Raw genomic sequence first — 25,183 nt, forward strand, 5'->3', positions numbered from 1 at the left:
TTGCATTATCTAGAACCTTTTTATTCTGATTTTGGGTTGTAAAGTCATGAGCAGGCATGGCGGACTGTTGAAGCAAATTAGGCTGCAAAGTTGAGGTTGTCACCTTGTTGATATCTCAATTCTCTACAAGTGAAATAGTGATGAATGGAAATATTTCTTTGTGCCACTCTTTGTCCTCCTATATTTAGAGTGTCAGATCACTGCAGGAGAAAACTGCCTCTTTCAAGGTGTGTGAATACTTAGCTCTGGTCTTATTTTTGTTTTATATGACACAAATAGCAACTAGTAATTACAAATAGAAAAGCTTGTCTCCCTTTTGTTCCTAAAACAGTAGTGGAGGTATCAAAGACTGTCTGCAACATGCAGTGTGCAGACTTTGAGAGTGGATACTGAGGTAAGTATTGACACTGTAGGGGGTTCCTAGGTCTTACCTCTCCTCTGGGCAGAGGACTTGGACAGGCACCTCCAGCATGTGATGCATCCTGCTTGGGCTCTATACCACTCTCGGGAGATACTTCTGTCTCCTGATTAGAGGGGGAGCCCAGGACAAGTAGGTGTCCTACTTATGTTATTGCTTCATATGTGAAAGTGAGTAAAATGGTTCCTCTTGCCCCTGTCAACACCATTCCTTCCCCAATGAGAGGCTTTCCCAACCCAGAAAGTAACAGACAAGAAACAAGACCGAAAACAGCTTCGTCACACTGTATTTTTACCTGTTTTATTTATGCTTTGACTAGAAATGTATCAGCATTTTCAGGAAAGACAACATGCAGACTGTTTCATCCCATTGACAGTTTGATTTTTGCAGATTTCTGCACTCTTTTTTTTTTTTACAACACAAAAGAATTTGGATTTTTTTCTTAATCTTGTAATAAATTTTTTTGTGTGTGACAATCTGTGAATTTTTCCTGTCTGCTTTGGTTTTTTTTTTTAAAACAATTTTGGTTTTGGTTTTTTTTTTAAAACAATTGTTCCTGGCTTTTTAGTTTACTTTTTTGTGACCAGCACTCGCCCGCCTTGTCCTATAAAAATTAAATCAGATAGATCATGTCAGAGATCAGCTGAGCCGGGATGAGGTATATTCTTTCTTAATCTGCAAGGCTGATGTAAATATAAAACTTTTTTTTCACAGTTCCTGTGAAGACACAACTTGAAGCGTCTAAGTAATTTTAATCAGAGGACTTGTATGAGTAGTGATTACTTTTTTGCATTGAAATACAACTTACCTAGAAGAAAATGTTTTGGCTCGGCACAGGCTTTGCTAGACTGTGCATTCAAAATGTACTTCTTTCAAGACATTTCCTTCATCATAGTTCAGAATTGCCTTAGTGGGTGCTCATTTTTTTGGAAAAACATCTGCCTTGATTACACAGAGGGACACAACTTTTTAGGAGGTAACCTTGAAGAGCAACCAATGTTGGCTTAACTCTGCTCCTGGTGATAACTACAGAAACGATACCATTGATTTCAGTGGGAACAGAATTAAGGCAACTGTAAGTACTTCTGAAAACATTACCCCACATCATTAATCAATTGTATTTAACTACAGCAGTTAATAAAAAAACTCCAAAAGATAAATAATAATAATCAAACTCTGACTGCTTAAAAAAATGCAAAATCCTTTAAAATCATGTAAAATAAAACCTGCTTTTTTTGAAAACAGGCAATACTGAGTAAGCAGGAGTTCATGGTCCCATTTAGATGTTAATTGTACTTGAATATTTGAATGGGCATTGGTCATAGGCCTAAAACACCTAAATACTTTAAAATATATTCATAAATAATCATTCTTTATACATCATAATTGTTCTTACTGAATGTCAAAAACATGGACTTCTGTATTCCCCAAGAAAGAAAAATGAAGGATTATTTTTGCTTTTGGCACCAAAAAAAGTAAAAATAAAGAAAAAGCACCCCCCTTAAGGAAGTGCATGGAATGCTACCAAATTGGGCTTTATTTGTCTTATGGTTTTTTTTTTACAAAATTTTAAATATAGGTTAACATGTAAACACTGTGCACGCACTGAGAGCTTGATCCTGGCCCATTGAAATCAATGGCAGATTTCCCATTAACTGCAGTAGTGCAAGATCAAGCTCCACGTTAGTATGGTACGTACAAGCCTAAGTCATTGAGGGGGCCATGGATTCAGGAAAGCAAAAGCTCAGGTTCTTCTTTTCAAAACCAGCCACCGGAGGAATCAGACTTTGCGCCGAAAACCTTCCTGCACATGTTGGAGTTTTCTTGATGGAGCGGGTGCTCGTTACCTGCCAGCATTACTGCTTTCCCTCTCCTTGCAGTGTACCGCCTGCCAGATGGCAGACTTTCAAACTTAGTCACATGACTCCTGTAAAGACACAACACAGCGGTCTGGCATTAGCAAATTCATGCCAAATTTGCGCCCTGTTCCAAACACTTTACATACAGATGAGATTACACTTCCACAATGTGTAGATATAATCAGAAGGGGTTTTAGTATCTGCAAAATAACAGATACTGTGTTCTCAAGATTTCCTGAAGATCCTCAAGTTTCTTAATTTTTTTCTGGTTTTTAACATGTTTTGGATGAGAAAAGCCTGAATTGATATCTGGTACAGGCTCTGCGAAAAATGTTACCCTCCTGAGGTCTCAGTAAATAGGAATCAGGAGGGAGTAGTAAACCCCCTAAACCCAATTCCATTACTATTCTTTGGCTACTGGAAAGTATCTTTTGAAACTTACTGCACAGTTGTTTAGTTTTCAGGAAAACTGGTGCCTTAATAAAATATGATAGAACACAATGGATGCAAGAGCTTAACACACCAAGTACTTTTGTTGACACTAGTAAACAGCAGATGATGAAGAAAACTTTCCACTTCAGCTAGTTTATAGCTATGCACTTTCTATCTCAACAGTGGAATAGAGAAATACTGCTGGCAAAGTTTCAGGTCACCATCAGAACTGATTGTACATGAGAGGACCAGTGTCCTTCCACTTCAGTTACTTCACTTGCAAAGCCAGATTAAAAAATTTACTAAAGTGCACATTCAGAGCAAGTTGTGATCTTCAAAAAGGTTCTCTCTGAATCTCAGGGCTGAGGGACAGGGAAGAATGGGTTAGCAGAGAGGTTGGTGTGTGTAACAGCCTACACTGCACCTGGTCATGTTAGGCTGAAATTTGGCCACAGTTGTTAATCTCTTATTGCTGTGAAAACCAAAATGTCCTGGTTCAGCAGCTGACTGGAAGGACACCTCAGAAATTATGTGCTCTTAGTTCTTACCTGAATGGAGACTCGATTCTGTCCATCTGCATGCAGACTAAAAATGGGTACTGTGAAAACTGCACCGTGGAGATGAAGTCTAATGCTGTTTCTACTTCCAAAGTGGTTTCCATGCCAGTTTTTACAAAGAAGGAATCCACCTCGGTGTTACCAGCTAGAAACACGGCTACCCTACAAATAAATTCAGGCATTACAATTATTTCAAAACACAAAAAGAAAGAGAAAATTAAATTACAAACAGTGCTACAATACTTATATAAAAACTGCCCTCAAAGGAGCCTGTTCTTCAGGTAAAGATATATAAATTCACATCAGATCAGTGGGAACTGGTATTATCCAGGTTGAAAGAAAAAAAGAAGATCAAATGTTCTCCCATGCACATAACTATTTAATTCTATTTATTTAATTATTTAATTCTAACTCATCTGCAAGGTCTTTTATATTTAAATCTTTTTCACTGGGACTACCAAGTCTCAGGAGCCTGAGCTGTCTACAACTATAGCACATGCTGGGAGTGTCTCACCGGTTCTTGACGTTGGTTTTGGATTCCCTGTACCACAGGCTGAACTCCATCCCTCCTGAGATGTCAATGGCCAGTCCACCCAGGAACTCTGCACTGGCTGTCGGCCCAGCCTGCAGCTGAATCTCCTGGAGCCATCAGAAAGCACAGGTTACTGACTGCAGACCTCAGAGGTTTCCTTATGCCCTTTTGTACTGCAATCACACCACTTGTCATTTTTCAGGAACAGAAAGGAATAGAGGGCTTTTCTGTAAGGGTGGACAAAACATCCTGATGTACCTCACTCCCTCAAAATGGGATGAAGTTACGGCAAGGTGTTTTGCATCCTTTCCTGCTCCCCTGTGTGCCAGCTGGCATAATTTCTGCAAGGAGTATCACTGAAAGGAATATCATGTCTCCAAGAGCTACCACACAAGCCTCACAGAGGCTCTGATGGCAGTCCAGCTTAATCAGATTGAACTCCTCACTAGAACCCCAGCAACGATGCGGCACAGTGTGATTTCTTGAGCTCACCTGAAGGCAGCCCTGTATTGGCAGTAGGATGCAAAGTACTGTCACCAATTGTGCCATGTGCAGTGGCTCCAAATCCACCACACGACAGTAATTATGTCTTCAGTGGCTGGGTGGCCAAATCCATAAGCTAATGCACCTTAATCACCATTGTGAATTTGCATTTAATGCATTTTCCATCAACCATCAAGTGTGCTCATGGTTTCACGAAACCTCTGCAGATGGACTAGAAACACATCACATGGAAGTCCATTTCGGAAGTCATAATATAGCTCAGGGTTATGTCAGTTCATTACTTTTAAGTTTTGACATACAGCCAAGATTTTAAGGTTCACTCAGCTTGGCAATCTAACTCACTTTATACAGTTGTTCTGCTTCCCTAAGAACTAGTGGATTAACTCACCATTTTAAAAGAAACATTCCCAAATAAACTTGGGAAAGTTTATTTTGATCATGTGCCTCATTTACAGGGCACCTCCTCATGTCTCACAGCTAGTTTTCTCCCTCCTCCCGGGTTTCTGTGCCTGTGGTATTCTCAGCACCTGTAATGCTGCAGGCATTTGTAGGACATGTGAATACTCAATTTCCTCCACTGGTGCCCAGGCACCTTAGAAGTCTCTCTTCTCTTCTTAGCTATTCAGTAGTCCAGTGGCTCCAAATAATGCTGTTCCAAGATTTAAGGAGGAATCAAGGAGAGACGGGCAGTTTAGCTTCCTAATCCCTATAGCAAGGAGCAACACTGGGGAAGGTTTTTATTCAGAGCATTAGAGTTTTCCTGCTGTAATCAAGGACTTGGATAATTACAGTGGCTCTGCATGTTTACCTAACCTTTTAGGGTAAATTAAATATCTTTAAAATTATTTCCTTGAAAGAATCAACTTGGCAGAACCAATTTGTCCGTCAGTTGCTGCTAAAGTGGGCTTGAGATTTAAAGAATGCAGTGGGCTGGCTATGGCTTATAAATCCAGCACGCCCTCAGCAAGCGTGGTCATATGATGGTCTGATTTCTTACATTCACCCAAATAACAATCATTTGATTGCTGAAATCAAAGGAAATTTTTCTACTGACTGCAATGGAGCATAAAATACTTCCCTTTTCAGTCGGTTTAGGTGTGGAAATAAAGTTTGTTTTACTTTATTTTACTTTGCTTTTAATTGGGACTGAATTGGTGGATAGCTGCTAGTGAGTGAGGAGGTAACACTATACATGCTGGCAGAGACATATACACACAACCAGAGGAGCAGATATTTTTAGATGTATTGTCAAATTGCACCCAATAACATTAAAGTAGGCTGCACAGTTTAAGGCTTAAATGCTACCTCGAATTAAGTCGTATTTGTCACTGAAACCAGCAGAGAAGCCAAGGAGTGCTTGTCTTATGTTTTACTAGCTCACCTATTTCCTTTTTTAGAGTTCAGTCCTGTCCTTCGTCTCATGTGCAAATCCAATCCAGACTGATGGGAGGTGTAAATCACAGAGACCCAGCCTCCTCAGGAGAAGTATTTTCCTTTCCCTTCCTATTTTAAGCTTTGTGTCTCATTTGCAGCGGAAAATGTGATCCAAAAGATCAGAATTGGTCGTCTGTTACTGTTTAAAATGATCAAACATGCTATGTTTCAACTAAAAAAAATGCTTTATGTACTGCACTGTAATGCAACACAGAGACAGCTGAAACAGGCACTTCTTTGGGAACTGGCTATCTTCCACTGGGGTCTAGCTTTCAAATGGTTTCTCTGACCTATTAATATAGTATTTAATTTCTCTGTGCTTCTGGCAGATCTGTTGCCTAGGAGAACTATTAACACTACTGAACTTTAATGCAGATGACTTAGGAGTCTCAAAAACAGTTTTATGAGAGCTGTTTATTTCATAGAGAGAGTATAACTTCTGGACAGTTATTCTTAGACCTCAAACAACACAGCAATGGCTGGAAAATACACTCTGATTTCAGTTTGTGCAGTCATGTGAGTAAATATGTCACAGATGATGGGCAGAAGTGTAAGCTTTAGAAGCAATATTATTAACTTGGAAATTACCTTTCCTAAATGAGCCTATTGTGATTACTGCTTGTTATAAGGTCAATGAAAGGAAGCTATTTTTTGGGGGTAGGTGGTCTTATTTGGTAGATTTTACAGCACTTTGAATACAACACAGTTTTGATCTTTCTATGCAAAATGATCCTTATAAGCAGCAATAGGGGAGCAGAACTTTTCTAGTATTTAAAAATAATTTCTCTCAAAATCAGGCTGTACCAATGCACAAACTGGAACCCAAATATTACATTATTTCTTTTATGACAATTCAATTGCCCCATTTTTAAGCTCCAGTCTTGACTTCCAAGCTGTCCTTTTGATGTTTGATTTCATCTGTGCTGTCTGTGTCTAACATTTTGGTTTAGTTTTCACCTGTTCTGAAATCAGTGTGGCCAGCTGTGGCACACTGAGTTTTGGTATCATAGAATGAGCACTGTTTCCCATGCCTAGTTTTCTTCACTGAAAGAAGATAACCCCACGTTTGACTTGGTTGTCTACAGTATGAATTTGTAAAGGGGCTTATGTTCTGGGCAAGGCCTGTTCATGCTGGCCAGGGAAAGTGGAGGTAGTACTTAACTATCAAGAAGCTATATTAATTATGGTTCTCTTGCACTGTCTTTTCCCCAGTTTCAGTGTTAGGACATTCGCACTTCCATTCTGACAGTGTTTTCTGGTACAGATGTAACACTGTTAGAGAATTTGCAGGTGAAAGTGTTTCTAATGAGGCTTAACTTGGCCATGTGGAAGTCCTGAAACCATGTTGATGTGCTGTTGACCTGTGCCCCAGACTTTTGTGAGGTTCTCCAAAGGCAAGGAGTGGAGAATTTGCTGGCTGCCCGAGCTCTAGGGGTGCCCGGCCAACTGATTCAGCCAGAGTATGTATGGAGCTTGGTGCATGCACAGCAGTTGGAAATATTTAGTTCTCTAAATGCTCCTGTGCTCAGGACTGGACATGATTATCTTTCTCACCTCTGTGGTCTGTTTGCTAAATAGGTCACAGCAAAGTTTTTGCCCATAATCTGTGTGTGAACTGTAAAGCATTGCTGGAATGAGCTTAGTTAGTCAATCTGTGCCCTACCTGGGAAGCCCTCTGGACTTATAATATCATTATAAAGGGCCTGAGCTGGGTTCCAGATGGGGAAAGCTGTCATGTGCAGAGGGTGTTTCTGTGTAATTTTGATCAGAGTGGATTGTCTCATCATCTGCTTTTGGCATTTTCTTTTGACAAAAATTAAAGGGGAAAAGTAAAAAGTAAAGTTCGAGACTGCAGATGTTTCATAAGCTGAGTACAGTTGTTAAATCCACAGGTTCTAAAGAGATCCCTGGTTGGGAAGAGCAAAAATATCAAACCAAGTGCTGCACTTTGATAGAGATGTCTAAATTCTTGTCCTCCAATAATACATTATGTAGCCAGTTATATTTTTGTGTCAATCTATTTAAGCATAAAATTAGCAGACCTTTTGGGGTGACGATTGCATAAAAACTGTGTAACCCTCATTTTGTTTCCTTGTTTTTCTTAGTAATAAATATTTGAAATTTGGACCTCTTAGCACTGTTCTTTGAATGTTAGTTATTTGGGAAAGTTTGAGTACCAGTGATTCATTGACCTGACAGTTATTGACTAAGTGGACATAAGGTCCCCGGACAACTTGTGAAGAGGAAAACTGAGGTGGTCACATGGGACAATACTGTATTACAAGAAACTGTGGGAGGGGAGGTCATAGCTAATAGCATATGAGTTTTCAACAGGAAACTCAGTTGGATCTGCTTTTATTCAGTGTTACTTTGTTTTCTAGAATATGTGTTCTCACCTTTGTTCTAAATTGCTTTTAATGTAATTTAATTCTGTTCTTTAATACCCATGACTTTCCTATAGCTCCCACAGTAAGAGTAGCCTGTGTAACATTGGTCAGGTTTATCAGCATTGAAAGGAAGAAAATAAGATGTCCTACAATAACAGTGTGAGGGAGGGAGCATCTGCACTTAAAAGACAGAAAAAGAAGCAAATAGTGTACTTTCAGTACCTGTGAGTAATCTGTCAGCAGGATAAGTCCTTTCACCACGTTCATGGGATCTCCAGTTGCTGAGAGCATTTTAGACATTAAATCACCATACCCTTGGAAAAACGTAACTGGCCTGAGCTGGACATCAAACAGAATGGCTGACATGCCAGCAAAGGAGTCCAGGTTTTCCTCGCCTTCATCAGGAGTTGCAGCTATTATGGACTCCAGACCCTGAGCTTCGAGCACCACCTACAATGCAACAATGATACAGAATAAGTGAAAAAAATTCTACCTGACTCAAACTATTAACAACCCTACATATTTTCTTAATGTCTAAGAGCCTAACTCTAATTTGTGTAGCTGCAGATGAAAAAGTATGAGGTGAAGACTTAATGGAATGAGGTTGAGCAGCAAGAAAAACAGAAAATAAAATAATTTCATGGCATGCTTTTAGGTGCAGGCAGGATTTACCCACATGCAGATCACAATCCTGAGACTACTTTTCTTTCAAACAAATTTCCCTTCAATCATATGACTATTTTCTTTGGACAGTCTGGAGGAAAACCCAGAGATGTCCCACTGCACAGTTTTTGTCCTGCATAGATTTAATAGCATTATAATATTGAAAGTTCTTGCCAACTTTAAGAGAAATCTAAAACACAGGCATATCATTAAAATCTGTTTGATTTGTACATTTGATCTGCTCCTTGTTTTTCCATTCTATGACATACTAGAAATAGGACTTAGTTTTACAAACTCACAAAGCTTTTACTGATTACATCAAATAAACAGCATAGGCTTTAAACAGACACAGAATTTGATCCAGAACAAAACACCTGTCTTTTTGTTCAGGGCAAACACTTTGGGGTTTTTCCCATTGTTGGCTTGCTCTCTGCCCAGTGCAGCAAACCTTATGGTCTTAGGCATTAGCTGAACTGATTTAGAAGCTGTAAGAAAAGGACCACATACTGGCTTAGTTTTTGTATACAGTGTGGCAGTTACCTGGCTGGCATGAAGTTCAGCGTTTCTATCAAAAATATGGATGTTCATGTTACTTCTCCTTAAAATGCCAGAGCCTGAATAGAGGATGTCAAGGCTGTATGTGGATGATATATCAGGACCACCTTAATTAAAAAAGAAAGAAGGTACCTGTGACTAAACTAGTGGATGAATCAAATGTTTGGGAATACAAACAGGGTCAAAAGGCAATTTCATGGTTACATACGTGTAATATAGCCAGAATAGGCAGAGGAAGAGCCCATCTTGGAGAAGCGGTCATAGTTATGAGTACGCATGTCCTTCAGAACTTTGCGAACTGTTTTGCTGTAGAACAAACAATCAAAATAATCAGAACAAACAGAACAATCAGAACAAACAATCAAAACCACTGAGATACAAAAATTTTACAGTACCAAATATATTATTTTTCTGTAGAAACATCAAATTTCGGAGAGGGTGAATTTCCCAGTATGAAAGAGGGTCTTCCAAACCATTACCTTTTCCTATTAAAAATCTGCCCTAACCAGAGTCTCTTTTCCAATTTCAGGTACTCCCTGCAGTCATAGGAAGAAAGGCAAGCAAAGTTCTTGCTTGAAAATTAATGATTTTGAAAAAAAGAGAGATTTTTATTATTTTCCTTCTCATGCTGAGATGTTTAAAATTTTTTTTAAAGTTCATTGGTTCTTAAAATATAAAAACAAGTGACCCACTGAGAGAGTTAAGACCAACAGATGACATTTTTCACAGTAATGCAAGCTAGATGCCTAATTATTATTTGTACCTGTGAAAATGTGACTATTAAAAGAATGCCAATTAAATTTATTCTGAATTAACAATACCTAAAACTGATATGAAAATCAGGCATCCTTTTATACTTTCCTCAAATTTTAGTAATTCATTAGAATCTGTGCGTTCTTAGGGTCTCTGCAAAGAAGTAAGGAAGGGCTGTATTTACTTATACTGAACTTAATGTACCTTGAAGGCATTTCAAAGTGAATTATGTCTTGGATCATGGAGAGCATGTACTTGTTCATTTCCATAGGCAGTTCACCAATGGAGAGCAGGATGTTTTTCACTTCCATGTAGGATGGGTTACTGTTTAAGATGATAGCAGCTGCAGTGGTTCGCACCGTCTTTTCATGGACTTTGCGATTCTGGTGGTATATCCTGTTCATTGTTTCCTTCACCTGGTCAGGAAACACATTATTCACTCAATGCTCATGCAGATGACTGGGCAAAGCACAGGTTGGAATCTCATTTATAATATCAGCTTAAGTTAGCTTAAGTTAGCTCCATAGCTAAGGCTAATACATAAGGATATATTTTCAGCACCCTGTTTTTCATGGTCCTTTTGGAATGTACGAGACATGTATAGCTCAGTGACCACAAGGACAAGTGGGACATCTGTTATGTTCTCTCAAGCCACAGACCAAATACAGCCTTCCACACTGGTTTTCACAGTGGGGTTGCAAATAAGCAGCAGGACTAAGATCAAATTAATGTGGCAGTGATAAGATCAAGAGAGATTTCCTTGACAGTTAAGGAAATACTTTTAAAAAATAAAGAATCTTGTGGTTTAATTTTATAGATAGCGCCTGTAGTGGCTTCATGTCCCTGAGAAGATTGTGGCACATCTTTTTTACAGGTAAATCCACGGAAAGCCATGTAGCCCCATTGACAGAATGCCTTCCAGCATGTTAATTGCAGAACAGCACCCTGACAACCTTGGTCCTGGTGGCCAGCAGTGGGTATGAAATGAGATGCAGGGTAAAGCAGCAGAGGCAGGACCTTATGTTCTGCTATTTTGTATGTCTTCTCTTACTGTTGGAGGCTGCAGGGTAAGATGCAGCTATTTTATCCTTGTCTTACTTTGTGTATTCTTCCTGGCTTTGTGAAAGCACAAGAAAGAACAGGGGTTGCACAGGTGTCCAAGTGTTCCATCTTGGGAAGGAAGCCCAGTTTTCCCTGCAAACTGCATGCCATCTTTGACAGCCCCCACCTTTGTGGGACTCTGGAGCCAAAGTCTGAGTAGCACATGTCCACAAGACCATCCCTGTCTTTCAACATGTTGACTGCACCACACAGCTTGGTGTCATCAGCAAACTTACTGAGATTGCACTCAGTCCCACTGTTTAATACAGTCTCTTGCACTTCTTTCCTTGGGCAGGATATTTTCTTACCTCTTTGGTGAGAAAAGAAGGATCATATCTCTGCAAGGCAGTGGCAGCAAGACTGCTAATGTGCCCTTCTTCTGACTCAGCGTACTTCAGGAGCAGTGGAATTGCTTCGGGAAGGAGTGCATTCTTCAGTGCCAGCAGGTACATCCTCACATTGTCATCTTTCTTAGCCTTCTCCAATCTATTTAGAATCAACCTTTTGGCCTCCACAACAAACTAAAGAAAATCAACAGCACATTTAAATGGTGATCATAAACCTATTTCTTTCCCTCTGCAGAAGTATGAGGGGCAGGGCTGGGTTAGAGCATGTTTTTGTTTGAAAGTATCATTGCACAGGGTTACCAGAGGTATCATTTGTAAACTCTATGTTGATGGCTTCCTTCAAGCATAACCAAAGTGACTGTACATACAGTGATACCTGGTCCTGTAGTCCAGGTAAACCTGGTAGTTTTATCACTTGCTAGCTGCTCCTGCCCCGATTCAGGGGCTTCACAGGTCTTCCTTGTGGGGCCAGCATCTCCCCACAAAAAAAGACAAGGGAAGCGTTCTTTAGTGCCTCAAAATATGTTATAAGAGTGCTTGGCAGTTAACAAGAGAAATTAAAAGGTATTCCTAGGGCCTGTTCAGGTGCTCTGTGTCTTTTTGGGAGTGTGCTTCAGTCGTCAATAGCACAGATCCAGCAGGCAGCAATGCCTTATCTGATCATCTTCATCCTCTAACATCAACATCTATTCAGTCCATGCTCAAGGGTCTTCCTCCTGGGTTGTTCTATGCATGTTTGGTATACAGTTGATTATTTGAACCAATGAATTTTCTTCACAGAGGTGAAATTAGCTAAGGTGATTGCAAACATTAAATAGACCTTGAGTTTGACAGTGTTTCTCTGATGACATGCAAAACTTTTGGACAAGGGAGCACAAGTACTGCTTCTGCTGACAGACTAGGCAGTGAGAAAAAAGTTCTGTCAGACAAAGGACAACTAGAGAAATCAAAAGAAATGGGAAGAGACCAGATTAAAGCCTAAATCTGACAAAGTAGATGTCATTATTTAAAAAAGTATTTCTCTCTCTATCAAACATAGGACTTTATGAGCTTATTTAAAGTGGGAGAATATGATTCTCATGTCTCTCATGCTCTCCCAGTAATGTCAGCAGGGATCATTCATGTGTGTTGCAGACCAGAATTTAGCCAGCAGTGCACAGCAGATACTCACTGGGAGCTTGCAGCCTCCTCTGTCACACAGCTTCCTGATGAGTGCTCCCATGACAATGACCAGAGTTTCTCTTATTTCTTCATTTGCGATATCACCCTTGAACTTATCCTGTTATGCAAAAGCAATGCTGTTAGTCTCTTGGTCTAAATATGATGAACCACAGTCTGTAGTGTGTTGAATACACTCCCTCATTTCCTGCAAGCATTAGTGCAGTGCAAAGGCAGTGGTTACCACAATGGCCTGGGCTCAGGCTTAGCAGAGCACAGCTCTATCACTACATAGAACAACTGACTGCCATTTTCCCCTTGTGTTACATTCAGTGTCTCAAATAGTATATTCATTTTGGAGCTATGTTAAAAAAAAAAAAGAAGAGAGTATTTAAATGGTCACAGGACTGTGATAAGGCAACAATCAAACAATGCTCAAATTGTTTTCCAAACATTCAGTATTATGTTTCTTTTCCAAGTAGTAGATATTGATAACATTTTACAAAATTTCATCCTGGACCTACAAATGTTTGTTGTTTGCAGGCTCTTATGTTACTGGCACGCTTAAAGGAAACCCTGGAAGGCATAAGGAAAGGAAAAGTGGAAAAAGCAACAGTCATTTCTACTTCCCTTTCCCTTTGACTGGGATGAAGCTTAAGAATATTAACTCTGTTGTATTTATTTTGTCCCTTGACTTACAGTTAAAGATTTCAGGAGCGTTTCGCTGGGGTGAGAAGCGAATCCACAGGCATACAGGAATCGTTCCTGCAGGACAGAAGTGCTTGCGTCCTTAAAGTCAAGAAATTCCAGCATGGCCTCCAGTGATTCTGGTGTCTGAGCAGAGGTTACGGCATCCACGACCTGTGGACTATAAAAAAGTGGAAATTAAATGAACTTATCATTGTAACCAGCTAGACAATACCAAAAAGGCTTTTCTGCATACTGAAAGAAAGAAGATAATGTACTGAAAGATCTCTTCATTGCAAGTAAAAGAATCTTTTACTCTTGTTGGAAAAAAATGTGTCCCTCAATTGCTTCATGAACTCCAGAAATTAATCATATCCATGGGTAATATCTGAATTTATGCAAATAGGGGACCAAAGTAAGTATTAAAAAACTAAACTATCCCGAAGGTATTAAAGTTTACAGGACAAAGTTGTAAATGTAGAAAAGTGGTTTAGTACTGCACGCCCAATGGCATGTAAAGAAAAGGCTTCTATGCTACCTGAGTTACTCTCAAGTTATCTCTACTGCTAACAACTGCTACGATTTGTTTGAAAGAGCCTGACCATATGACTCAGAAATCCTTTTCGACTCTCAAGTCTTGGTGCACATACTGTATACAATCAAACTCTAATATTAGGACAATATCCAGGCATGAACCTTTCCCTTTTTGCTCTATTTCTGATTGAAGGAAACAAATGGGCAAGTCAAGAACAAGTTATAGAATGTTTCAGGACAAGCAGGTGGGATAAGAACCTTTGGCTAAACTACAAACCATGTTAGCCTTGCACTGTAGATATGATCCTGTTGGCTGAACGGTGTGCTGAAAATATATTATGCTACGAGAATAAACACAGCTGCTTTAAAAAAAATCCTCTTCCTGTAGTCAGTACTGACCACTGGGTTTGCATTGCTAGGACATCACCAGTAGAACTCAATCCCTTTGCATGTAATTTGCCCTTCTGCAGTTTCAAGTAACTTAAACCTTTTGAAAGCTCGTTCATGATAACTTACAGAAGTTCTTTATTTTCACTTCTAACAACTTGCAGTATCTCCTCTTTCGTGGCTTTTCTGATGCTCTTAATGAAGGACAAAAAGCTTTTTGCAGCTTCAGCTTTGGAAAGTTTTTCAGGATGCATATGTTCTCTGATGCTCTTCCAGTGTTCAGAAAGCTGCAAACCAATTCACATTATGTCAAATCTCTCAGATTATAGCTTCAATTCTCAAAATCAGACTTAGAAAATGCAAGTATGTGGGCCACCTATTGCTCCAATTAGCTGAAATCCAATAGACTGATGATCTTTTAGATAAGTATTACTTAATTTATGATATCCCAGAACAAATATCTTTGAAACATTCCTATAGTTGTCTCTTTTCTAACACTTCAGTATTTCCCTGCAATCTATTTTGGAACAAAACAAGTTTATTTATATGGTAAATGGAATAAAGTGAATTCTCTTCTCTTGGAAATTTACTGTGCTTTCTGGTGAATCTGCTGTTTTCTCTCTGTTCCCATTTTCTCCTAAGTAATTATTTTTTAAGTGGGAGGTGCAAAATCCCCAATTCACAAATTAATCATATTTTCTAAGGAGATGGTAATTTTTAAGTGGTTAGTGTAGGGCAGGAGTAAATGTTCAATAAGTAATTCCCATTTTTCATTCATAAACCTGCATACAGATGGATTTATAGATATAGTACAAAATGACAGGTAATATGGTATTAGAACAGGTATTGGCTTCTTGATACATTGCTGCTGTATTTATTCCCACATCACGTTTTACCCGAATGAGCCAACATGGTACCAAAGCACCCATATCTGTCCTTCCAGAGATACACTCCCACAAGAAACTGGTGCTGGTATTTTGACCTTTCCTCTCACACTTGCCTTCGCCTCTGTTATCTCAAATTATTGAGAACATTCCTTGGTGAAAACTCAGCTGTTCTTTGCAGCAGTGTTTACTGCCGTTTTCCCGAGTGGGAAATAATGCTAGCACCCATTTGAACTTTACTAAAATACTTCCCTTCTTTGTGGATTTTGTATTGGGCAATAGCACTTGAACCTGCTGGCAATTAGAAGTATCATTCATCAGTACAGAGTGCAACTTCTATCGACTGTAACAAACAATAATTAGGCAACAATGATTGAGACATCGGATATTTCCTGAGAATTAATGACCAGCTGGGAGGAACTCATGTTCTGAGGCACAGATGGGTCTTTTAGCCTCAAGTGGTGATTAGTGCTTAGCACCAAGGTCAGTGTTGCTATTATAAGCTGAAATTGAGTAATCATATGGGGCACTTTCTATTCCCCCTGTTGAAATTGCACCATAGTCCAGCAAAAATCTCTAACCTCATTAATCTCATATTTTCTCCTGTGCAGAGCCCAGTGGTGTGGACTGCTCTTAGCCAGTTTAGCCCACACCCTGGAGAAGAGCAAGGTGGGAGATGAAAGCTGGAGCAATCTCAAGCAAAAGAGAGTGGAGACCAAGTCTTCCTCTTTGTAGGGTGCTCTAACCATTCAACTGCTGCAGTCACCATGGCATTAAAAACATCGTTCAATATTGGCTTTTGCAGGGGCTCTCATTCTCCTGATGTGAATGTCAGGCAGTTTGGATTGAATAACCCAAAGAGTCAGGCACAAGATGCACGCACTTCCACATGGCAACTTAGCAATCTTAGTCAAGCTTCCCTAACAGGAAGATCAGACCAGAAGTCTTGTGGGCACCCTAGGAAAACTCCAGCCAAACCAAGAGGTTCTAAACTGAAGAGCTGGTTTTGAATGTCAGTGCCTGACAGCTGTTTACCAACCCACAAAGGCTGGCTGCACGAGACAGAACAAATCCACCTCAGTTTCAAAAGGGGCAAGAATCTATTCTTGTAGGAACCATGAGCATAAAAAAGTGTAAGATGCATGAGCTCTTCTGCAAAGAACATGCTTTCTGGTGTCTAAACACAGAAATCTAGGCCTGAATTTAAATGTAAACAACTGCCATAACCTCAGAGAAGCTAGTGCTGACATCTATGAAATGAGGATAGTAGTGGTTATTATACCAAATTCATAAAGGTAGAGAGACCTGTTATGATTTATAAAGGGCTTTGAAAATGAAAACTCCAAGGCACAGCATGTCAGCAGGGCATTAATGTATACTATGATATATAAGTACCATATGTTATGTTGCTGCTTTGGATACAGTGTTCTGTTTATAGACCACATCTTTTCATAGCAGTTACTGAAAAATACAGTGAGAAAGCAGGAGTTCATTCTCATCGTGCCACTAAGTTTATAATGACTTGGCTCAGTCCCCAGGCAGTGCACTGGAATTATACCCCATGTTTGTTATCTTGGTCTGGAAATTTTAACTGTTATGACAAACTCAGTTGCAAGTGACAAATTGGTCAACACAAACCCCGATGGGCAGAGTCAGGGAAAAAACACCTGTCCCTACTCTGTTTAAGATCCCTTGATGTTCCCTATTCAGAACTGCTCCAGCACACAAGCAGCATCATTTCTATATCACTTCCCCAAACATATTTTTTTCGTCTCCTTTGTGGTTCAACAAGCACTAAACAAGATAAGTTATTATAGTGTAATGCTGCTTCCAAATAATAAGCACAAATTCCAATATAGGAAAGTATTTGTGCTCATAAGGAGTATCTTTAGAGAATTAAAATTATGTGTGCTGCGTAGAAGCTGTATTTTGTTTATAAAAAACAGAGATAAATGATCTTTACATTAATGTTCACATTCACTGCTAAATTTATTCCACAATGGTAATAGCTGGAATACTGTTTGCTAACAGTCACTGTAGTAACTTACATTAGTTTATGATGCACCTACAGTACCCAGTAGTCTTCAAATATCTTAAATATAAAAAAACAAGGACATTTTTTTCCCAGAGAAAAATGAGAACAGTATTGGACTTCCCAAGAATACCAGAGCCCCATTTTATACTTATAAAATACCTATAGAGTCTTTTAAGTAAAAGAATTCCTCAGGGTCAGGCAATAAGAAGAAGCTTAATATACTATCAACAAATGTTTAGCCTGCCTAAGGAATGGCTAATGAACTTTAATTTTTAGGAACAGTTCAGCTCCTCCATGGCAGAATTATTTATAAACACCAGTCAACCATCTTAAAAGTCATTTCCCACTCCATTACCCAGAGGAAATAAGCCTCTGCCAACTTATGGTCGGCAAAAGTGAGTTAAAACCAAAAGGTTGTTGTATTTTCTAGTGGTCTTGAGAAGTATTGCACTCAATCTTTGAAGGAGAGCAAAAACATTGGTACTTTCAGTGGTAAATCTTAAAACACTCTTGTGGAGTGGAGCACTCAATTGCATCACTTCTGTACTCCCCACTCCAGGGAGTGTTTTATATTGCTGCGTTACACCTCTCCTAGTGGGCTGCTTGGAAAGAAACTTCTTCTCGCACTTGTTCTGCTCAGCCAACCGACCTGACGTCCAATGAACCCGTGTTTACTTACTGAAGGACACTTCTTGCATTCGGATTTCACTGGCTCCGCTTCTAGTGGGACGGCAACATAGCTGGAGTCCAAGGTCTTGATCACACCAGCGACTTGCTTCCCAGCGATCAGCCCAGGGCCAGCCTGCACTGACTTCAGTTCCAGTCTCTGCCTGTGTATCCATACAGTGAAGACACCATTAGAGCTCAACAGGTAGTGCAGAAATGCAGAAATCACAGCAAGAAAAAACAAAAAAAACCCCTCCACAGGCAAAAAATATAGAACACAGGCTTATTGAAGTCTTCTTTTAAAATGTTCAGAACATGGCTAGCCTATGGGTTTTTTAAGGTAACAGAAATATCTTATACCAGCAGAATTACCACTAGAGTTATGTGGAATAAAATACTGAAATAAGGGACTCTCTAAAGCATGGATTTATTGCTCCTGATAAACAACATTCAGTAACCATATGCATTCTGAAATGTTTCATATATTTATTCTTACGAGGATCTGGAAAGTGAGATTTTGAATGTTCTTTTTTTTTTTTCTTTTAATATCTAATACTACTGAGATGCCCAAATCGTTTATCTTGCATGAGTATCTCCAGACTTGCAGTGCTTTGGAGTCTGGAGTCTAACACTGATCTAGTTTCACTGGTATTTCCTTTCTATGCAGTAGATTTTGTTTTCTATACTTTCACATACTAGAAATGGAGATCCATCAGAAGTATTTCTTAAGAAATGAGAAGGCACAGGAACAGAATACCTATAGCACTAATGGGGAGCTTAAAATGTTTTGGATAATTCCATTGTTTTCAGATAATTTTTTATGAATGCCATTATTTATTATTTGTAGCATGATTAATCAAAGTTGGACTAGGCACCATATGGATACAAAAGACACCTAACTCCTTACCTGGAGAGTTTACAGCCTTAGATCTCGATTCTATAAGACATACACCTATAACCTGACTTGAACCACTAGTCCTGTCAATGACAGTCAAATTGCCCAACTTACTTTGAAACTATTTTGGCACCTGTTTTTCGTCGGAAATTCAGAAGGAAAACATAATTTTCTTCTGCCTTAATGGATTTTATGAAACTGTCTTCCAGCACATAGATTGTGGCAGATGTGACTTTTTTACTGACATCTAAAATCTGAAAATAACAAAAAAATAGAACAGAAAGAGGGCTATTCAATAAACAACAAAATAGGAAAAAAGCTCAGAGTTCCAAATCAGGGCAAGACTTGTAATGAAATAGGGTCATATGAGGAAGGTGCATGTGGGCTGACATCTCAAGCTAAGCCTATAAACCAGGTTCTCAAGAAGACCCTCTGCAATAAGAAGCCATGCACTTCTGCACCATGTGTTTCAAATTCAGTACATACTACGGGGAAAAAACAGAGGGAGCATGGGAGGAAGTTATGGAGCAGGTGGCAATTGAGAAAATGCCCAGTACTACATTTAATTTAAAATACTCTTTAAATAAGATGAGAAGCGTTTCCAGAGAAATGTCTTGTAAACGAGATTGTCATGTTCACACTCAGGAAGCAAAGTCAGATACCTGGCTTGACCTGTTTCGTAAACAAGATGAAGTCTTTGCGGTAAGTGTGAAAATCGGGAATTCAGTCATAGGGTTAAGGCCAATTATTAAGAGAGTGTGTGGTGCTTTTGTACTTCTCTGAGCTGCAAAAAGTCAGTTTCTGATGTGGAGAATCCCATTGTCTTCAGCGTGTGCCCTTAGTAGTAACTACTTAGAAAGACCTTTACTAGTAGTGGAGGACCATTAGGGCCGTAGTAGGGCTTCAGTTATCTCTGAGGCACATCTCCTGTATTACACCTATGCATTAGGGAAGCTTGACCAGGCTCCATTCAGGAATCACCATCTTGCCTGGAATCTACAGCAGGTGTGGAAAAGGTTACTGTTATCACTATGACTGTGTCTGTATCTAGGATTTTCCTTCAAAAAAAAAAAAGAAGTCTCACATCATTTAAAACTTCAGTACAGCCAGGACAAAAGTGCTGTAAATCTGTATAGAAATTAAAATATGTTATAATGAGATTAAAAAACTATGCAAATTAGTATGCTGTATTCAATGCCAGCTGAGTCAAGGTGGTTTATACAAGAGGAGAATCCATTCCCTGTTCTCCCCAGAGAAACTACATATGAAGCTCAGGCTAGTAAAACTACATGTAGAAAATTTACATGTAGACTTTGCTTTCTCTAACGCAAGAAGGATTTTTGAGAAGTTGACTAATAGCTGCTGGAAATATATTTTAAATAGGAAGAATAGATTTTATTTTGTTAAAGAAATCATACCGGGTTGTGGCTGGTAAATCCTTGCTTTGTTATTTCACAGGAGTCCAGGTCTTTTATTTTAGTCACTTGATCTTGCCGCACATGATAAGTAGTATTACATTTCCCAGAAACATCCACCTTGAAAAAAAGAGTTATATTGGCACAGTTTCTTGAATTTTAATTTGGGACCCCAGAGCACCTTCCAAAGATGAAGCATTTTCTCCACTGCTGGAATTCTGTACCTGAGATGCTGCACTCTTTGAGTTAATATACCAGTTTTAAGGATATCCGTGTTTCTAACTATCTCCTTTGGATTGGCAGGGGTACTATTCAATAGATGGCTGAGAAGAAAAGTAATAATGTTTGTTTAAAGAAAAATGTAGGAAGCACCTGGCAGCTTACACTATACTCAGAAATTTTGAGTTAAATTCCAGTTTTGCTTAAGTGGACAGTTGTAGAAATTTAACAATGGAACACAACTGAAATGGATGCAGATAAACCACTGCAAATTTTGTGTGGATACTCTGATTTAAAGTGGCCTCATCCACTGAATTAAATTTAGTAATCAACCAACTTTAAACATCAGTATAATCTCTTTTATAGTGATGTGGTTTAAGTTGGTTTATTACCAAATTCAGCTAAATCTAAATCGATAAAGGCATTTTAAATCAAATGGATTTCACCACTTCTTTACATTACTTGCAGCAACTTGACTTGTGTCACCAATGTCCCCAACCTCAAACGTGATCAAAAGGTAGATTTCTGTCACAGTTCACTCCTTCTGAAGTGAACTTCTTCAGCAGGAGCCACAGGTCTGCCTTCCAGAGCAGATCAGACTCTGCCTGTTTCTCTGATGATAATCATCTTGCCTGATACAGCACCATACCTCACGGGTAGAACCAGAGTGCAGCTGTAGCTGGAAAAGGCTAGCCAGACCTCTCTTGATGTTTTGAGTAAAAGCAGGTTCATTTTGATACGAGTAAAAGGTTTTGACCTGTAGGAATAAAAAAAAAAGTATATAAAAAAGCATTCAAAAGAGTATAACAAATCTAGTTAAATGAGAAAGGAATAGTGAGGATCTGCTCTAGGTCTATCTTTACTTTTTTCTGATTAGGAAGCTGAATTGGGATCTATTTCCCTTATTTAAGCAAACTACAGGGGCTGCAGGGCCTGATAAGAACAGTATAAGCATGTTTTGGTCTTCAGCTAAACCTAACTACAGTTTCAGTGGAGTGAGCATCTTTCCTCCCGTAAGTAGAATTTAGAAGGGAAATGGGACGTTGCACATAATTTCACAAGCAACTAATTTTTCTACACAATCTTCAGACAATCTCTCCCCATAGGGGCATAATACCTCTTGCACTTTAATCACAGGTTACAAAAACCCAGAATGAATCATAGATAAATCACAGATAGAATGACTTAAACTACGTGTCAAATGTATCAGAACCTTTGCACTTCATGGGTCAACTGTTGTGCTTGAGCCTCTCCTCTGGTAACAAGACTTTGCACTTCCACTTTGCATTCAAGGTGCGTTAAAAGTGCACTTTTCTTCAGGAACTGTAAGTACAATCAGTGTGTTATCTCGGGGCAATCCTGGAAAGCGAAATCACTGTGCCAGGGGTGAAAGTATGACACCACAAAGAAATTATAAAAGGAGTGTCCGGACCCTACTACCTGAGAAAAAGCCCAAGTTTTTAATACTACATCTCAGCCTGAGCATGTGAAAGTGCATAATGTATTAGGAGCAGACACATTCTGACTGTACTCTTCTGATACCTCTGTTCTCATTTAGGGATGTGTACAGTTCAAAGCCAGTGCCACCCTGTTTCTTTTTATGTTGTGTAAAACTGATGACAAGGCTGAGTCTGAAAGTTACTGAGCAGGTCTGATAGCAGCTGCAATTCAGCAGGCTGAGCTGGCGGCCAGGGTATGTGCTCAGTGCCTATTTACAGCAGGAGGTAAAGATCCTGCTGGGATAGAGTGTCACAGCCCTCACTCTACTCTGCAGAAGAGAAAAGGGAGTGTGACCTTCAACCTTCCTCCTTTCTCACAGCCCCTCTGCCCATGCCCCCACTGCTGAGCATTGCTCGAGCTGCAGAGGGGAGAGGGGGGCTCTTGGCCTAATGCAACAAGCAACTGGAGGGAGGACCATGGACAGGAGGCAGGAGCAGCCGTGGCTCAAGCCTTGCCACTCCCTGGTCAGAACAGTAAGCTGAGTGCAAGGGGACACATGAGCAGCTCTGCAGGAAAAAAGAGGGTGAGACAGATGTACTTGGATCCCCTTCTCAGCAGAACTGTGACTCTCAAAGCTGCAAATGGACATTGGTGCTCCTGCCATGGGACAGCGCTTTGGTGCTCTCTCAAGGCAGGTTATAAAACCCAGGCACATGCTGATACACCCACTCCTTGACCCTTCTCTTCTGATTTTTGGAGAGAGTTTCCCAGTGGGGGAAAAACATGTAAGCCTGTAGGTCTTTCAGCATCAAGCTCATTAACTTAAGACCATTGAAACTGCAGGTGAGACAGAAGTATAAATAAGCAATATAGAGACCTGGAAAAAGCAATCATGCTAAAATATTTGATAAGGGTTTAAAGTGATTAACACTGTTCCTCACAGACTTGGTATAACATCCGTCATGACAAACTGTATCTCCTTTACTGCCTTCAGACCTTGGACACAGTCCTGGCTTCACTGAAGTCAATAGCACAAATCTTACACAGCAGCAGTGCATAAATCCACGTGTACCTATATATTTGTGGCCAATCTGCTCTATACTTTCACACTGTCTGGTGTTCTCAATGCACAATAGGCTTGGGCTAGAAGGTCCCCTTGTACAGGTAAGTTACAGTCTCTTCTAAACTATTGTATTCCATATAGAAAGACAGAACATGATGGCTTATTAAAAACACTGATATGATAGTGAATTGGTAAATTCTCCAAGTCCCTATGAAAAGATTTGTCTCGGGTTTCCTGAGCGATTGAATTTTAAAATAAAGGGTCTTACTTTTCCACGGACTAGCTCAAGCACTATGGGCCTCTGTAAAGCTTCCAGATATTCTTTCCCGAGGATCTTCTCTGTGCTTTTTCCTTTGAAGATGTTTTTAGCAGCTGGACGTTCATTCACATTTTCAACCTGAACATCTTTTATCTAGTAAAGTAAAAGCAGAGAAAATTCAGGTAGAGAGCAGTCTAGCATTGGCCTGGGGTAGGCTGGATAGACTAAGTCACATAATAAATATTTTTTATTTCTTCATTTCTGGTTCTGATCATTATTCCTCCATGTCTATGTCTATGTCTATGTTTACAAAAGAAACCAGTTTTCTCCACTGGGGAAATAAGTGGCAGAAAAACTCACCATAAAGCTAAGTACCAAACCCAATTTGTATTTAGCAAATGTCATGCTTTGTAGCTAGAACTGAGAACTTCAGACAACCTGTCGCCCCTTGGGTATGTGCTTGTACACCAGTTGTTTGAAGCTATAGAAGCTGTATGAAGTAATTTCAAAATATAGGAGATACTCTGAAGTTCTGGTTTATGATGTTAGGTACATACTTGTGATATCTCACTCTATAGGAATCAGTTTATCAAAGAAGCTGGGTTTAGTTGATCAGACTAGAGAAAAGATTTAGCTTATGTTCTGAAAGTGAGTTCCCTGATGCTACATTAGCAGCTAGATCAATGCAGGTAAGATTGTGCATGTTTTAAGTTGTCTGATGGCATTAATTACCATAACTTTGATCAACTGGTCATCATCATTGTCAGGATTTCTCCATAAGAGGTTGACATCCACATCAGAAGAAATCCGATATCCTGCACTTTTTTGCAGTGATGCTTTCACGCGATCAACATACACTTCAGCTGAGTAAGCAAACTTATATAGCTTGTCATTATTTAGGCTTGGTCCAGTAGTGTGCCCTGTTTGGAAAGCAAAAACAGTGTTTTGAATTGACTAAATCACATAATCTATCATTTTCTCTAAAAAACATCTATAGAAAAATTAAAAATTTAATTACCAACAAGAGATATATGGGACTGATCCCACTACCCTTGATTACAGAGGCTGTCCCACTGGAGCAGCTGGGGGGGCTTTGTGATTAAGTTGACATTGATTTTACATATTTAACACAAGAATGGTCACAAAATCCTTTGTTCTAGCTCTACACTTATATAAATAAAAGACCGCCATATTCTTTTCTTTGGATATGTTAGCAGCACAAATTATTCCAAAATTATTTTCAACTCAAAATACTGTAATTAATCATGGAATTTGTGTGCTTAGTAATGTGAAATGTGCTGATGAAATTTGTTGAAGCCAACAGAAATTGTTCTCTGGATCTCTTGCACATTTGTGAATCTTTCCATTTAGAGTCTGGCCCAAGGGTGACGTGACTGTAATGAAAACATTAAGAACATATTTTTTAGATTAAATAATTAAGCTCTTGTTCTTTAAACTAAATAATTGTCCCCATAGCCGTGTCTCTGCTGTTAACTGATGTATTTTAAGGGATATAAAAGCCAATTTCTAGTATAAATGCAACATGCATGCCCAATTTATGGTGCCATTTCCATCTGCATTAATAACTCTGGTGGACTTTCCCTATGGATTCAGTTGCACTCTTGTTTGTGTAAACTGAATCTGTACTATATAAATTACTTTTATTTTTCTTTTATAAAACTACTTAATACCACACCCTTTCCTATCTTCTCCTTCTCTTCTGTCATGCATGGCCAGGTAGGGAATGTGTGGCAGCAGAGTCTCAACTCTCTACCCAGCCTCAGGAATCCAATTGTGCCCCTAAAATCTGTGATCAAGGAAAATAAATCTCTTTCTGAATACCCTTCAAACATTTTGTTGCACAGGTTATACATAATATCCCTTTTCATTGCTTTCAAGGGCTTTCCTCTTCTGGTATGGATCACTACAAAGTTCTCATCTGCACAAGAAACACTGATGAAGGGAAGGGAAGGGAAGGGAAGGGAAGGGAAGGGAAGGG

At 39.3% G+C, this 25,183-nt stretch overlaps 1 protein-coding gene across 1 annotated transcript in view; it reads right to left on the reverse strand.

The window, feature by feature from the left end:
• Positions 1-702: 702 nt before the first annotated feature.
• MTTP (microsomal triglyceride transfer protein) overlaps positions 703-25,183 on the reverse strand; it is a 28,617-nt gene continuing 4,136 nt past the window's right edge. The window contains exons 2-18 of the mRNA XM_008933215.2: positions 23,917-24,104; positions 23,194-23,337; positions 21,072-21,179; positions 20,207-20,323; positions 18,903-19,042; positions 17,907-18,057; positions 14,438-14,595; positions 13,400-13,568; positions 12,714-12,821; positions 11,504-11,716; positions 10,299-10,510; positions 9,550-9,647; positions 9,327-9,448; positions 8,346-8,573; positions 3,781-3,905; positions 3,258-3,428; positions 703-2,345 (exon numbers count right to left, since the gene is read on the reverse strand). Coding sequence (XP_008931463.1) covers positions 2,177-2,345; positions 3,258-3,428; positions 3,781-3,905; positions 8,346-8,573; positions 9,327-9,448; positions 9,550-9,647; positions 10,299-10,510; positions 11,504-11,716; positions 12,714-12,821; positions 13,400-13,568; positions 14,438-14,595; positions 17,907-18,057; positions 18,903-19,042; positions 20,207-20,323; positions 21,072-21,179; positions 23,194-23,337; positions 23,917-24,104 — 2,621 coding nt within the window. The 3' untranslated portion in view covers positions 703-2,176. The remainder of the gene's footprint in view (positions 2,346-3,257; positions 3,429-3,780; positions 3,906-8,345; positions 8,574-9,326; positions 9,449-9,549; positions 9,648-10,298; positions 10,511-11,503; positions 11,717-12,713; positions 12,822-13,399; positions 13,569-14,437; positions 14,596-17,906; positions 18,058-18,902; positions 19,043-20,206; positions 20,324-21,071; positions 21,180-23,193; positions 23,338-23,916; positions 24,105-25,183) is intronic.

The sequence above is a fragment of the Manacus vitellinus genome, unplaced genomic scaffold (assembly GCF_001715985.3).
Source record: "Manacus vitellinus isolate BGI_N305 unplaced genomic scaffold, ASM171598v3 scaffold_0_pilon, whole genome shotgun sequence".
Taxonomy (NCBI): domain Eukaryota; kingdom Metazoa; phylum Chordata; class Aves; order Passeriformes; family Pipridae; genus Manacus; species Manacus vitellinus.